The following is a 16,316-nucleotide window of genomic DNA, read 5'->3' as shown; positions in this document are numbered from 1 at the left end:
TATAATAAAGACATTCCTCACCTTCCCAGTTCAATATAAATAGGAAAAGATCTGGCAGACTCTACATGCTGACTATCTGTCATTTAGACATGGCGGTTAACTCCGCAGGAAATTGAATCGGTTATCAAACATCTTCCAGAGGAGAAGAAAAAAAAAAAAACAGGCAGCCTGGCTGATTTCCTGAACCTTCATGAAAGATGAGGTCCTTCCTAGCAGCCAAGTGAACATTGGTCACCGACATGATCAAAGAGACGGTCTCACCCAGGACCAAAGTCAGCCGATGAAAAGGTGGAATGGGTCACATTCGACATTGTTTTTAAATGCGCAGTCCCGCAAGGGTGTAAAATAAATGTGTTTCTCTTTTCTCTGGGGACTCTGAATTCAAGCACATCAGCTACTTCTGTTTATCTGTTTGAATAACGCTGCAAAGGGGTAAACGTCAGAATATCATACACATAACTTTATTCCATATAGCGCTCTTCTCCCAATGGGACTCAAAGCGCGTCCCAATTACAGTATAGCGCGCGGTACGCAGCACATAGGAATGTTACAGACACAGTCCCTGCCCCGTGGAGCTTACACTATGTTTTTGGTGCCTGAGGCACAGAGAGATAAAGTGACTTACCCAAGATCACAAGGAGCCGACACCCGGAATTGAACCAGGTTCCCCTGCTTCAAACTACTATATATGAGTAGCTCACTAACACTGCCTTTGAAGTAGATGAACCCGGTTAGCACCCCAGTGTCAGCTCTCATGGTGATCTTGGGGAAGTTATCTCCCTTATCCTCGTGCATCAAAATGAGATTGTAAACTTCATCTTCAGGGTTATGATTCATTGTGCCTGTAAAAATTCTTCATACAACACACACACACACACACACACACACCCCCCCCCCCCCTGTAACAGCAGAAGACCCCTCCCTACCCTGACCTCAGGTATTGAACTAGTGGGGTCGTCTTGATATCCAATTTGCATGAGGGTGAGACTAATTAGCATACAACAGACCTCTTCTGCACTGCTCAGAGGCCATTTGCATACTAATGAGCCTGCATTTGCATACTGATTGCAGAACCTGGCGGATTGGTTTGGTTGGCACTAGAGAGGAGAGGGTGGGAGGGGGGTGGCAAGGAAGGGGTTAATTCTTCTACATACCCAGGACGTGTGCCAATAGAATGACTCCTTCTAGCTTTCTCTCCCCGAGTTAATAATTAGACATACACAATCTTAACAAACTCAACACCCAGACCCACACTATTCAATATTTATATATGTTTCATGGTGTTAGTTGGAGAGCTTCTGGGAAACCGAACTCAAACAGTAACCAAAAAAAGCCCAACCCACGTCCAACAGGGGAAATTATTTAGTTCCTTTCTGTATGTTTTTTCTTCTCATAACTAAAGGTCATTTAGTTCAATCTTTTGGCCAAAACATATCAAACTGCAGCCACGTCACGGTGACTCCACCGGCAGGTACCTGCACCACCAATGTTATACTGTGTCCTGTGTATGTCTCTACTGCAGAGAGACAAGAGGGAACAAGACAATAATATCGCCAATAGCACAAGAGTGTATTCAGTGTCCAGGCCTGGCCAGTTTATTACTAGGCGTGGGCGGGAGAGCGTATTATAGGGAAGGACAATCAGAAGGAGCAGAGGGGGCAGAAAGATAAGGACATAGGAAGGGGGCAGTGACAGGGAAATTCGGCTGTTTTATAGTGCTGACCGGGACTTGTTTTTGCTGCTGTCCTTTGTATAAGGATGGACAAGCCCATTCGCCTACCCGATATAAAGCCTCAGTCCCCATTAAATCCCCAGTTTCCCTCCAAATTTAGGATCCCAGTATACCTATGCCAACTAGCTTTACTGGATTAGCATCCATCACCTCTGCGGGCAGGCTGTTCCATGCAACTACTACCTTTTCACTGAAAGGCAGCCTGGAGTCCCTTTGGCGATGGGGCATATGACCGTCGGGACCAGGCTCCTCATAAATGAACAGAGTATACATTATATACAATACATTGCATGCACAGTTAGAGAAGATGTATATTATATTATAGGCTTATGTAACAGTTACAGACCAGATTAAAATGTGAGACAGCCTTAGATTTGAAAGAACTTAGACTGGTGGTGGATGTAAGAGTCTCTGGTAGGTTGTTCCAGTTTTGGGGTGCACGGTAAGAGGAGGAGGAGCGGCCGGATACTTGGTTGAGCCTTGGGACCATGAACAGTCTTTTGGAGTCAGATATCAGATGATAAGTGCTGCGTGTGGTAGGGGTGAGGAGCTTGTATGGTTATACTGTTATATTATTGATGGTTGTATTTGATGTTACTTTATTTAAAAAAAAATTAAGGCATCCCTTTGATGTCTACCATGTTTGAGGTGGGCATTTCAAGGCATGTGCTGCCTGCGTCGCGGCAGCTTTTGGGGGGGGGGGGGGTGTAAGTGCGCGTTACTTTGCCAGACGGGGGCAAAAGCCCTGTAGTGGCTGGGGGTGACAAGTGGGCAATTTGTGCATGATTCCCTGGGGCCCAGTCTCGCTAATGTCAGAGCCGGTGGGGCACCCAGGTTGGTGGGTCTGGCGGGCCATAGTTTGGGTACCATCTGGCCTTTACCCAGGGGGGCAGCATGCTGGCAGTGATGGCACTTACCAGGGGTTATTATTTGTTTGAATAAGAGCCGCGGCCATTCAGCCCTTCATCGTGTGTTTATATGTGGGTTGCAGGGAGGGAGGGAGGGAGGGAGGGAGGGAGCTTCATCGCAGGCTCCAAGGTCAGCTTTTTTCCTATTTCCCCCGAGCCTCCAACCTTTCAGCTTCAAAGTATCCCATGGAATTTCTCTTTCTATATAAAATGCATCCATCCTTCACTTTACTGATCCCCTTAATGTAGCATCCAATACATTTGCAGGGAGACTGTCCATGCCTCCACTACCTTTTCAGTGGAGAAGGAAATCTCCCCTACGAGTAAGTTCTACCAGCACTGGACAGGTATAGGCCCATATTTACTAAGCAGTGCTATGCTATAAGACACGTTGCAGCCCATTTAAGTGAATTGGCCGCAAGGTGTCTTCGAGCATTGGGAGATGTCCTATTGAATAGCACTGCTCAGAAAATATCAGGGGAGCTAGATAATGCAGAGTGATATAATAACAAGCAGAGCGATATAATAACATGTAGAGTGTTATCTTAGAATATATGGGCATCTGAGCCCCTTGGGTGTACATCTGCGTCGCCCCAAAGGCGGACGCCTGATGGGGCTCCCCAAGAGCTGCTCCCCTCTGCACAGGACCAGCGTGCTAAGGGTTAACATTTGCTTGTACTTTGTGGAACGTCAACCCCACCCCCTGGAATGTTAATGAGCCAAGAGGACAAAGAAATTTGTATTAGCAGCTGCATTCAATCTGAACACCTTCAGTGTACATCTGCGTCGCCCCAAAGGCGGACAGCCTTTGGCGCAGGCGAAGGGCAGCTAAAGGGTGTGAGCCGTTTACTCTCCGTTTGGTGATGTTAAAGCTTCTCTATTTCAATCTGAAACTAACCAGCCCTTTTATCACCTGTACCCAATTTTTCAACTCTATCTGTCCATGAAATGTCTGTGAATTGACTTTATAATCTCTTTTCCTTTAATGTAACCATGTATTGTTATAACTCTGTGCCCAGAACATACTTGAAAACGAGAGGTAACTCTCAGTGTATTACTTCCTGGTAAAACATTTTTATCTTATACTATATTAGTGAAAGCACTGTATGTTTGCCTGCCTGCATGCATGCATGCCAGCCTGCCTGCCTGCTGGATGTCCGGTGTCCCTAGGGGAAATCTCATTGGTCCCTTGGGCCGCCCCCGCACACCTCTCATTGGCCTGAGGCGGAGTGACGGCCCAAAGGACACACAGGGACACAAACACACACACAGGGACACACACAAACACACACACAGGGACACACACAGGGACACACACAGGGACACACACAGGGACACACACACACACACACACACACACACACAGTAGGGGGGGGTGTACATTAGCAGCATGTATAACCCGGGGAGGGGGGGGGGCTCACATACCCGCGCGCACACATACCCGCGCGCACCTCCTCCTCTCCCCGTGTCTCCCGCGCTTTCCCCCCCCCCCCCCCCCCGGCGCCGCTACAGTCAGCGGAGGAGCGAGTGCCCGGGACACAGCGGGGGAGCGGCAACAACAAGCTGCCTCCCGCCTCAGTTCCACGTGGGAGCGGCCGGACGGGTGAGTGAGCGGCCTTCACCCACCCCTCACCCCCCTTCAAAGACACACACACATACACACACACACGTAGACACACACGTACACACACACACACACACACACACACACGTACACACACGCACGTAGACACACACACGTACACGTAGACACACACACATGTACACGTAGACACACACACACATGTACACGTAGACACGTACACACACACACACACACATGTACACGTAGACACGTACACACACACACATGTACACGTATACTCACACACATGTACACGTATACTCACACACATGTACACGTACACACACACATGGAGACATACACACACACACATGGAGACATACACACACACACACACATGTACACACACACACACACGTATACACTCACACACGTATACACACAGGTATACATACACATAATGTATACACACACACACACACATGTATACACACACATGTATACACACACACATGTATACACACACACACACACGTGTATACACACACACACGTGTATACACACACACACATGTGTATACACACACGTGTACACACACACACACACACATACACATGTGTATACACACACATGTGTATACACACACATGTATACACACACATGTATATACACACACATGTATATACACACACGTATATACACACACATGTATATACACACACATGTATATACACACACATGTATATACACACACATGTATATACACACACATGTATATACACACACACGTATATACACACACACGTATATACACACACGTATATACACACACACGTATATACACACACACGTATATACACACACACGTATATACACACACACATGTATACACACACACATGTATACACACATACACATGTATACACACACACACACGTATACACACACACACACACATGTGTATACACACACATGTGTATACACACACATGTATATACACACACATGTGTATACACACACATGTATATACACACACATGTATATACACACACACATGTATATACACACACATGTATACACACATACACATGTATACACACACACACATGTATACACACACACACACACATGTATACACACGTACACACACACACACGTACACACACACACACGTACACACACGCACGTAGACACACACACGTACACGTAGACACACACACATGTACACGTAGACACGTACACACACACACACACATGTACACGTACACACACACACACACATGTACACGTAGACACGTACACACACACACATGTACACGTATACTCACACATGGAGACATACACACACACACATGGAGACATACACACACACACACAAGGAGACATACACACACACACATGGAGACATACACACACACACATGGAGACACACACACACACATGTACACACACACACACACGTATACACACAGGTATACATACACATAATGTATACACACACATGTATACACACACACACATGTATACACACACACACATGTATACACACACACATGTATACACACACACACATGTATACACACACACACATGTATACACACACACATGTGTACACACACACATGTGTATACACACACACATGTGTACACACACACATGTGTACACACACACATGTGTACACACACACACATGTGTACACACACACATGTGTACACACACACACATGTGTACACACACACACATGTGTACACACACACATGTGTACACACACACATGTGTATACACACACATGTGTACACACACACATGTGTACACACACACACATGTGTATACACACACATGTGTATACACACACACATGTGTATACACACACATGTATACACACACACACATGTATACACACACACACATGTATACACACACACACACACACATGTGTATACACACACATGTGTATACACACACAAACATGTGTACACACACACAAATGTACACACACACACACACACACACACACACACACATACAATGTATACACACAAACATGTATACACACACACAAACATGTATACACGTGTATACACACATGTGTATACACACACACGTATACACACACACAATATATACATACACACAATGTAAACACACACGTGTATACACACACACACACGTGTATACACACACACGTGTATACACACACACGTAGACACACACGTACACACACACACACACACACACACACGTACACACACACACGTACACACACGCACGTAGACACACACACGTACACGTAGACACACACACATGTACACGTAGACACACACACACATGTACACGTAGACACGTACACACACACACACACACACACATGTACACGTAGACACGTACACACACACACATGTACACGTATACTCACACACATGTACACGTATACTCACACACATGTACACGTACACACACACATGGAGACATACACACACACACATGGAGACATACACACACACACACACATGTACACACACACACACACACACGTATACACTCACACACGTATACACACAGGTATACATACACATAATGTATACACACACACATGTATACACACACATGTATACACACACACACATGTATACACACACACACATGTATACACACACACATGTATACACACACACACACACATGTGTATACACACACGTGTACACACACACACACACACATACACATGTGTATACACACATGTGTATACACACACATGTATACACACACATGTATATACACACACATGTATATACACACACGTATATACACACACATGTATATACACACACATGTATATACACACACACGTATATACACACACACGTATATACACACACACGTATATACACACACACGTATATACACACACACGTATATACACACACACATGTATACACACACACATGTATACACACATACACATGTATACACACACACACACATGTATACACACACACACGTATACACACACACACACATGTGTATACACACACATGTGTATACACACACATGTATATACACACACATGTATATACACACACACATGTATATACACACACATGTATACACACATACACATGTATACACACACACACATGTATACACACACACACACACATGTATACACACGTACACACACACACACACACGTACACACACACACACACACGTACACACACACACGTAGACACACACACGTACACGTAGACACACACACATGTACACGTAGACACGTACACACACACACACACACATGTACACGTACACACACACACACACATGTACACGTAGACACGTACACACACACACATGTACACGTATACTCACACATGGAGACATACACACACACACATGGAGACATACACACACACACACAAGGAGACATACACACACACACATGGAGACATACACACACACACATGGAGACACACACACACACACATGTACACACACACACACACGTATACACACAGGTATACATACACATAATGTATACACACACATGTATACACACACACACATGTATACACACACACACATGTATACACACACACATGTATACACACACACACATGTATACACACACACACATGTATACACACACACACATGTGTACACACACACATGTGTATACACACACACATGTGTACACACACACATGTGTACACACACACATGTGTACACACACACACATGTGTACACACACACACACATGTGTACACACACACGTGTGTACACACACACATGTGTACACACACACATGTGTATACACACACATGTGTACACACACACATGTGTACACACACACATGTGTATACACACACATGTGTATACACACACATGTGTATACACACACACATGTGTATACACACACATGTATACACACACACACATGTATACACACACACACACATGTATACACACACACACACACATGTGTATACACACACATGTGTATACACACACAAACATGTGTACACACACACAAATGTACACACACACACACACACACACACACACACATACAATGTATACACACAAACATGTATACACACACACAAACATGTATACACGTGTATACACACATGTGTATACACACACACACGTATACACACACACAATATATACATACACACAATGTATACACACACACGTGTATACACACACACACACACGTGTATACACACACACGTGTATACACACACACACGTGTATACACACACGTGTATACACACACATGTGTATACACACACATACGTGTATACACACACACGTGTATACACATACACACACACACGTGTATACACACACACGTACACATACACACACACACACACACATGTATACACACACACACATACAATGTATACACACAAACATGTATACACACACACACCCCAGCACCACCACATCAGCACACCGGTATCCCATGCCCCCCCAGCACACTGGCATTCTCGGCTCCCCACCATTCCCAGCCCCCATCAACACCATCAGCACCCACACATCGCCACCTTTGCACCTCCCCCATCGGCACACCCACATCCGCACCCCCACATCAGCACCAAACCCTCCCAAATCAGCACACCAATACAATCACCATCAGTACAGCCACAGCAGCACTACCACCGCACATGGGCCGCGTGGACCACTCCCCACCCAAATGCCACACCCACACCACAAACATCCCGGGCAACGCCGGGGCTCTCAGCTAGTAAATAAATATATATAATAACACACCGACAATATAACACACAGAGCGATATAATAACATGCTGAGTGATATAATAACACGCAGAGCGATATAATAACATGCTGAGCGATATAATAACATGCTGAGCAATTAATTGATCGCCCTGCTTGTAGCTAAAGGGTTAATGACGCACTATGCTATGCTATACCTGCTGAAACCCTAATACCAGCATCTGATGCTCTTTAACCACTGCACAGATTCACTTACACAGTGATACACAGGCAGACACTGATATACACACAAAACGGGTTCCCCAGATAGGAACTTTAGGGCATTGCCGGTTCAACCCAATCGAAGATCGTAGCTAACTCAGACTCGGTCTGCCCAGAGGTACAGCACCGGGATACCGATCCCGAGGAAATAGAATGTGGGTCAAAGCCCGCAAGCGTCTTGCTAGTAATGGGACATGTCGGACGCTACACAGAACAGGGACGATTCAGCTGACCCAAAGAGAAACAAGCCTCAGTACCTTCCTAGAGTATTAAGGTGAGATTACCGTGGGAAGAAGCAAATAGTACGAACACTGTAACTATATCATAACTGTGAATAGCGTTACATATGACCAAGTGTGACGAGCATTACCAGCGGCTGTTATTAAATCTCCTGTTTGTAATATAAAAGTTCCTAAAATAGATAGTCCACAGGTCCAATGTAGCAAAAAGTACGATATTCAGCGATATTACAGACATCTGGAAACAAAATAGCAACCACCAGCAACGTTTCTCATCGCCATGATCCTTTCCCAAGCCCTATTGCACTTTTTGCCACATTGGACCTGTGGACTATCTATGTTTGTTACTTTATACTAGAGGCTCTCTTGGCACTACAGTACATGCCTATCGTCCTACTATTGTCCTTCGTGCACCAACTACCGCAGTATATTTTTCTCTCTACTTATCTCTCAATTTTTCAAAGTTTTTTTTATTTTTACTATAAAAGTTTGTAGCGCCCATCATTATTCCATCAGCATATCTATGCTCAGCCTGCACAGACCCAGAGAGAGCTCAGAATGCACGGACCCAGCACCCTGACACGGTCTGAGAGACTGAGCCCAGCCTGCATGGACCCAGCACCCTGACCATGTCTGAAAGACTGAGCCCAGCCTGCACTGATCCAGCACCCTGACACGGTGTGAGAGACTGAGCCCAGCCTGCATGGACCCAACATCCTGACACAGTGTGAGAGACTGAGCGCAGCCTGCACTGACCCAGCACCCTGACCAGGTCTGAGAGACTGAGCCCAGCCTGCACGGACCCAGCACCCTGACACGGTGTGAGAGACTGAGCCCAGAATGCACGGACCCAGCACCCTGACACGGTGTGAGAGACTGAGCCCAGCCTGCACTGACCCTCCACCCTGACACGGTGTGAGAGACTGAGCTCAGCCTGCACTGACCCTGCACCCTGACACGGTGTGAGAGACTGAGCTCAGCCTGTACTGACCCAGCACCCTGACACGGTGTGAGAGACTGAGCTCAGCCTGCACTGACCCAGCACCCTGACACGGTGTGAGAGACTGAGCCCAGCCTGTACTGACCCTGCACCCTGACACGGTGTGAGAGACTGAGCTCAGCCTGCACGGACCTAGCACCCTGACACGGTGTGAGAGACTGAGCTCAGCCTGTACTGACCCAGCACCCTGACACGGTGTGAGAGACTGAGCCCAGCCTGTACTGACCCTGCACCCTGACACGGTGTGAGAGACTGAGCCCAGCCTGCACGGACCCAGCACCCTGACACGGTGTGAGAGACTGAGCCCTGCCTGCACTGACCCTGCACCCTGACACGGTGTGAGACTGAGCTCAGCCTGTACTGACCCTGCACCCTGACACGGTGTGAGAGACTGAGCCCAGCCTGCACTGACCCTGCACCCTGACACGGTGTGAGATTGAGCTCAGCCTGTACTGACCCAGCACCCTGACACGGTGTGTGAGACTGAGCCCATCCTGCACTGACCCAGCACCCTGACACGGTGTGAGAGACGGAGCCCATCCTGCACAGACCCAGCACCCTGACACGGTGTGAGAGGCTGAGCCCAGCCTGCACTGACCCAGCACCCTGACACGGGGTGAGAGACTGAGCAAAGCCTGTACTGACCCTGCACCCTGACACGGTGTGAGAGACTGAGCCCAGCCTGCACTGACCCAGCACCCTGATAGGGTATGAGAGACTGAGCCCAGCCTGCACTGACCCAGCACCCTGACACGGTGTGAGAGACTGAGCCCAGCCTGCACTGACCCAGCACCCTGATAGGGTATGAGAGACTGAGCCCAGCCTGCACTGACCCAGCACCCTGACACGGTGTGAGAGACTGAGCTCAGCCTGCACTGACCCTGCACCCTGACACGGTGTGAGAGACTGAGCAAAGCCTGTACTGACCCAGCACCCTGACACGGTGTGAGAGACTGAGCCCTGTCTGCACTGACCCAGCACCCTGACACGGTGTGAGAGACTGAGCCCAGCCTGCACTGACCCAGCACCCTGACACGGTGTGTGAGACTGAGCCCTGCCTGTACTGACCCAGCACCCTGACACGGTGTGAGAGACTGAGCCCTGCCTGTACTGACCCAGCACCCTGACACGGTGTGAGAGACTGAGCCCAGCCTGCACTGACCCAGCACCCTGACACGGTGTGAGAGACTGATCAAAGCCATGGACATAGTCAACTGATCTAAACTCCTTAAGAGCCGGGCAAGGAGGGTTACACACACATACACACAATACCCTACGCAGATCGGCACACAGACCGCACATGCTTATATACTGGTATATATGGCTGACACTGGAAGCCTGGGTTGGGCTTAGTCCATAGAGACTGAGGCCGTGCGGAGGCGCGCTGAGGCTGAGGGAAAGCGGTGCTTTCCCTGGCCTTAGAGCGCACGCCGTCCGTGGGCGTGTCTGGGGGCGGGCCAGTGACGTCACGGAGCTGGTTCGCCCTCATTGGGCGAACCGCTCACGTGACCGGCCCTGCGCTCCGGCAAGCGAAGAAACGAAAGATTTCTTAAGACGCACACTTCCGCAGGCATGCGGAAGCGTGCGCGAGCCCCTGCTAAAGCCGCTCTCATTGCGGCTGCAGGGGCTCAGTGCCGAGTAGCAGCGCGCCTCAGCACGGGTCAGCGCCTAAGCGCTGACCATCCCGAGGCCTTATTCTGCTTCTATAAATCTGTCCCTCAATCCCATCCTTTGCTCGCTCTGCCCCCCCCCCCCCCTGCTACTTGTCAGCGTGTGTGAATAGAGATTGTTGTTGCATTATTTCATCTCCGCGCTACAGGAGCGCCGCTAACCTTTGGAATTTGTGTGTGTTTATATCCCCATCTCTTTCGCATTGATTTTTCCTGGAGTCTCCCCCCGGAGGAATATTCCCTTTCATCTCCAGGTAAATAGAGGCAGACGAGCTGCATGTTAAAAAGCCTTCGCCTGGCAGTCTGCCAGCAAAGCTTTGCTGGCTTTCGTAAACGCTGGCCTATGAAGTGGGAGCTCATCCAGTACCTCTCAAATCCCGCAGGCAGAAAAGAGATGGAAATAAAATGTTTAAGGGGTCACATCCCAGTGATTTAAGCTCTTCTTTTTCAGCCGAACCTGGCACGAACACGTATTTTTACATTGTGGGACACAGAATGAGGGGCCACTTACACAGGACTTCGATCTTCTGGCTGAAGGACTTGTCCATGTTGTGTAGAGAATCCTGCCCCACGGTGCAGGTGATCTCAGCTCCGTCATCCTCTTTGGCCACCGTGAACTCGATGAGGCTGGTGACCGTGAAGGTTTTGCCATTACCATCCTCGGACACAATCTTTTGCGCTCCTGGGAGAAAGGGAGAAGGCCAGGTCAATCCACAGAGTCCTTTTGGCGCTTAGTAATCGTCATGCTGTTTGAGCTCGCAACTGCGGTTCTCTGATTGTAAGTGTGACTCTCTGATTGTAAGTGTGACTCTCTGATTGTAAGTGTGACTCTCTGATTGTAAGTGTGACTCTCTGATTGTAACTGTGACTCTCTGATTGTAACTGTGACTCTCTGATTGTAACTGTGACTCTCTGATTGTAACTGTGACTCTCTGATTGTAAGTGTGACTCTCTGATTGTAAGTGTGACTCTCTGATTGTAAGTGTGACTCTCTGATTGTAAGTGTGACTCTCTGATTGTAACTGTGACTCTCTGATTGTAAGTGTGACTCTCTGATTGTAACTGTGACTCTCTGATTGTAAGCGTGACTCTCTGATTGTAAGCGTGACTCTCTGATTGTAAGTGTGACTCTCTGATTGTAAGTGTGACTTTCTGATTGTAAGTGTGACTCTCTGATTGTAAGTGTGACTCTTTGATTGTAAGTGTGACTCTGATTGTAAGTGTGACTCTGATTGTAAGTGTGACTCTGATTGTAACTGTGACTCTCTGATTGTAACTGTGACTCTCTGATTGTAACTGTGACTCTCTGATTGTAACTGTGACTCTCTGATTGTAACTGTGACTCTCTGATTGTAACTGTGACTCTGATTGTAACTGTGACTCTGATTGTAACTGTGTCGCTCTTTAAATACAGCTGAGGTTCAGCTGTAATCAAAGAGGGTGCAGTTATGAGCACTGTCGCTCTTTGATCACAGCTGTGTCTCTCCGATTGTAGCTGCGGTCTCTAAAAGAAACAGAGTTTCTCTGATCACAACTGCGTCTCTCTGATGGTAACTGAAGTTCTCTTATCGCAACTGCGACTCTTTGATGGTTAGAACTGCTGTCTACATGTGACTGTCGCTTTCTGATTACAGCTGTGATTCGCTGAAATCCTCAGCCACAACCAGAGCACAAAAGGGATATTTAGGGGGGAACGGCACAGGGCTGTGTGATCACTACAGGAACCAATTCATCATTCTGTTACTGAAAGGGTTAACGTAGGAATACAACATCTATGTATGGCTTATTTTACTCAGCCTGAACTCCGAGTCCCCTGGAGCTGAACGGTGCTATCTTTAGCTCTGGCAGCCATCTGAATCCCAAAACATGTATGTGTTTCTGTACGCCATTATGGGATAACAATATGGCTGCCTTGACCCCTTTGCAATATGCTGCTTGACCCTCTGTCAGTAAATGAGGCCAAGACGTTTCATTAAGTATCCCATCTCTGTATGTCCTCTTCCCTCTCCATGCACTCACTGATACCCTCGCTCACCTTCCAGCTCCTCCGGCCCTTTGTACCACCGGATGTAAGCGGCGGGCTTGCTCCCGCCAGTCTTGCACATCAGTTTGGCCTTGTCATTTTCTTTAAACGGAAGCTCGTAGCCAAAGATCTGGGGCTCCTGGGGGACCCCTGGAAATGTAAATAGGTCACATCAAGCAGGAAAGACACTACCTCGTTGGGGTCAGCGAGATGTGGAATGTCAGGCATCCCTTTACCGTCTCACAACGGATATCTCCTGCACAGCTTCTCAGATATGGAGCCAGTTGCCATGCACATGTTAAACATAAGCATATTTCCTTCAACCACAATGCAATGGGGCAGTTGGTGCTACATGTAATGCACACATCCGCACAAGCCCCTAAACCTGCCTCGTTCAGCCCGTCGTCACATTGTACAGTGGTTACGCTGCAGGCAAGGATTCTGGGTAATGAGCATACAAGTCACGTCTACTTTCCAATCCATTTTCACATGGGCGCCCTACCACTTTTACCTGCTGTGTGATACAGGCTTAGTGGCACAACATACTGGTGGAGCAGTAGCACATACCTAGAACAGTGACCACAGCCTTGGCGGTCCTCACTGGCATTGTAAAGATGGAGCAGGTATACTCCCCTTCATCCGACAAGACCACATTGCTAATAGCGATGGTCAGCTCATTGGGTGTTGAGCGGACCAACTGGATTCTGATGTCCCGTAGAGCTGATGGAAAGAAGAGGAATACAAGTGCAACGGGAAATCAATGAAAGGAAGCGAGAGTGAGGGGACAGATAATAATAGAAGTGCCAAAGATGCATTATTAAAGCAGCAATCCATACTGTGTGTGCCATCCATTGTAATAGGGTGGAAGCAGGGGGGTTCCAGAGCTGAACCCCATTAATTTCAGCTGCGGGGAACCCCTGCTTCCAGAGATACTTACCTCTGTGTGCTGCGACATCTCTGTGAAGATTAAATGTACAGATCACGCGGGCCAATAGGAAGCCGCACCGGATGATGTCAAAGCTTCCTATTGGCCCGCGGGACACAAGCCAATTAAACGCCGCCATTATAATAATAACAAAAATAATCCTCTTTATTTCACATAACCCTTTTCTCCCAGTGGGACTCAAAACGCTACATAATGACGATATAGTGCACAGTATAGGACTTCCGCAGACACAGTCGCTGCCCAGACGAGCTTAATGGAACAAGGTCACAGGGAGCTGACACTGGGCACTGAACCAGGGCCCCCCCTCAGTGACATTGTTACCAGTCAGTGTCTTTACTCACTGAGACGATCCTTCATATGTTAGGAACGCACGTTCCCTGGCTATAGAGATGCTGGAACCCCCTTGTACAGGTATCTCGGGAAGCAGGGGGTCCCCGGAGCTGAAATTAATGGGGTTCAGGTGCGGAGACCCCATGCTTTAAACCTGTGACGACAACAACAAAGAACAAGCAACGCCAACCTGGATTTCTGATTTAATAAAAAATGTAAAAAAATAGAGGAGAGAAAAGAAGGAGAGAGGGAGAACAGACAGCCCGTAGAAACGCGGCAAAGAGAGCGCACTAGTAAAGTAAGAGTAAGGAGAGGGACACCCCAACTGAATGAGAGTGCCATAGAGCAGGGGAGCGCAATCTTTTTTCCCTGCGCCCCCCTGTTGGCTGTTCCCCCTCTCTGTGCGCCCCCTCCCCCCCTCTTACCTTGACTCTGGCATCATTTGATGCCGCGTTGTCATGGCGACGCGACCCCAGAAGCCGCCTGAGCCAAGGTAAGTGCAGTTTTACAGAGGCCTTCGCCGCTTCCCCGGCACTTCATTTAAGTGCGCGCGGGGCCTCTGTAAACCTTGCGCCCCCCCCCGCACACAATCTCGTACCCCACCCCCAGTTTGCGCGCCCCCCAGTTTGCGCACCCCTGCAATAGAGCAAGGGCGACTAACTCTAGTCCTCAAGCACCATCAACGGGTCAGGTTTTCAGGATATCTTTGCTTCAGCGCAGGTGGCTCAATCAGTGGCTCAGTTGAAGACTGCACCACCTGTGCTGAAGCAGGGACATCCTGAAAACCTGACCGGTTGGTGGCTCATGAGGACTGGCGTTGGCCACTCCTGCAATAGAGAAATAAAAAGAGACAATGAGTTTGAAGGCACAGACATAATACACAGAGAGACATCCAGAGAG

General features: G+C 47.9%; 1 protein-coding gene across 3 annotated transcripts in view; it reads right to left on the bottom strand.

Annotated features, from left to right (window-relative positions):
• The window catches only part of CADM3 (cell adhesion molecule 3), a 181,235-nt gene that overhangs the window by 32,267 nt on the left and 132,652 nt on the right, over positions 1-16,316 (bottom strand). For all 3 annotated transcript variants that reach the window (XM_075607536.1, XM_075607535.1, XM_075607534.1), the window contains exons 3-5: positions 14,708-14,860; positions 14,153-14,290; positions 12,629-12,799 (exon numbers count right to left, since the gene is read on the bottom strand). In XM_075607536.1, coding sequence (XP_075463651.1) covers positions 12,629-12,799; positions 14,153-14,290; positions 14,708-14,860 — 462 coding nt within the window. The remainder of the gene's footprint in view (positions 1-12,628; positions 12,800-14,152; positions 14,291-14,707; positions 14,861-16,316) is intronic.

The sequence above is a fragment of the Ascaphus truei genome, chromosome 7, assembly GCF_040206685.1.
Source record: "Ascaphus truei isolate aAscTru1 chromosome 7, aAscTru1.hap1, whole genome shotgun sequence".
Lineage (NCBI taxonomy): Eukaryota > Metazoa > Chordata > Amphibia > Anura > Ascaphidae > Ascaphus > Ascaphus truei.
The sequence above is the reverse complement of the archived record's forward strand: the minus strand, read 5'-3'. Positions and strand labels throughout refer to the sequence as shown.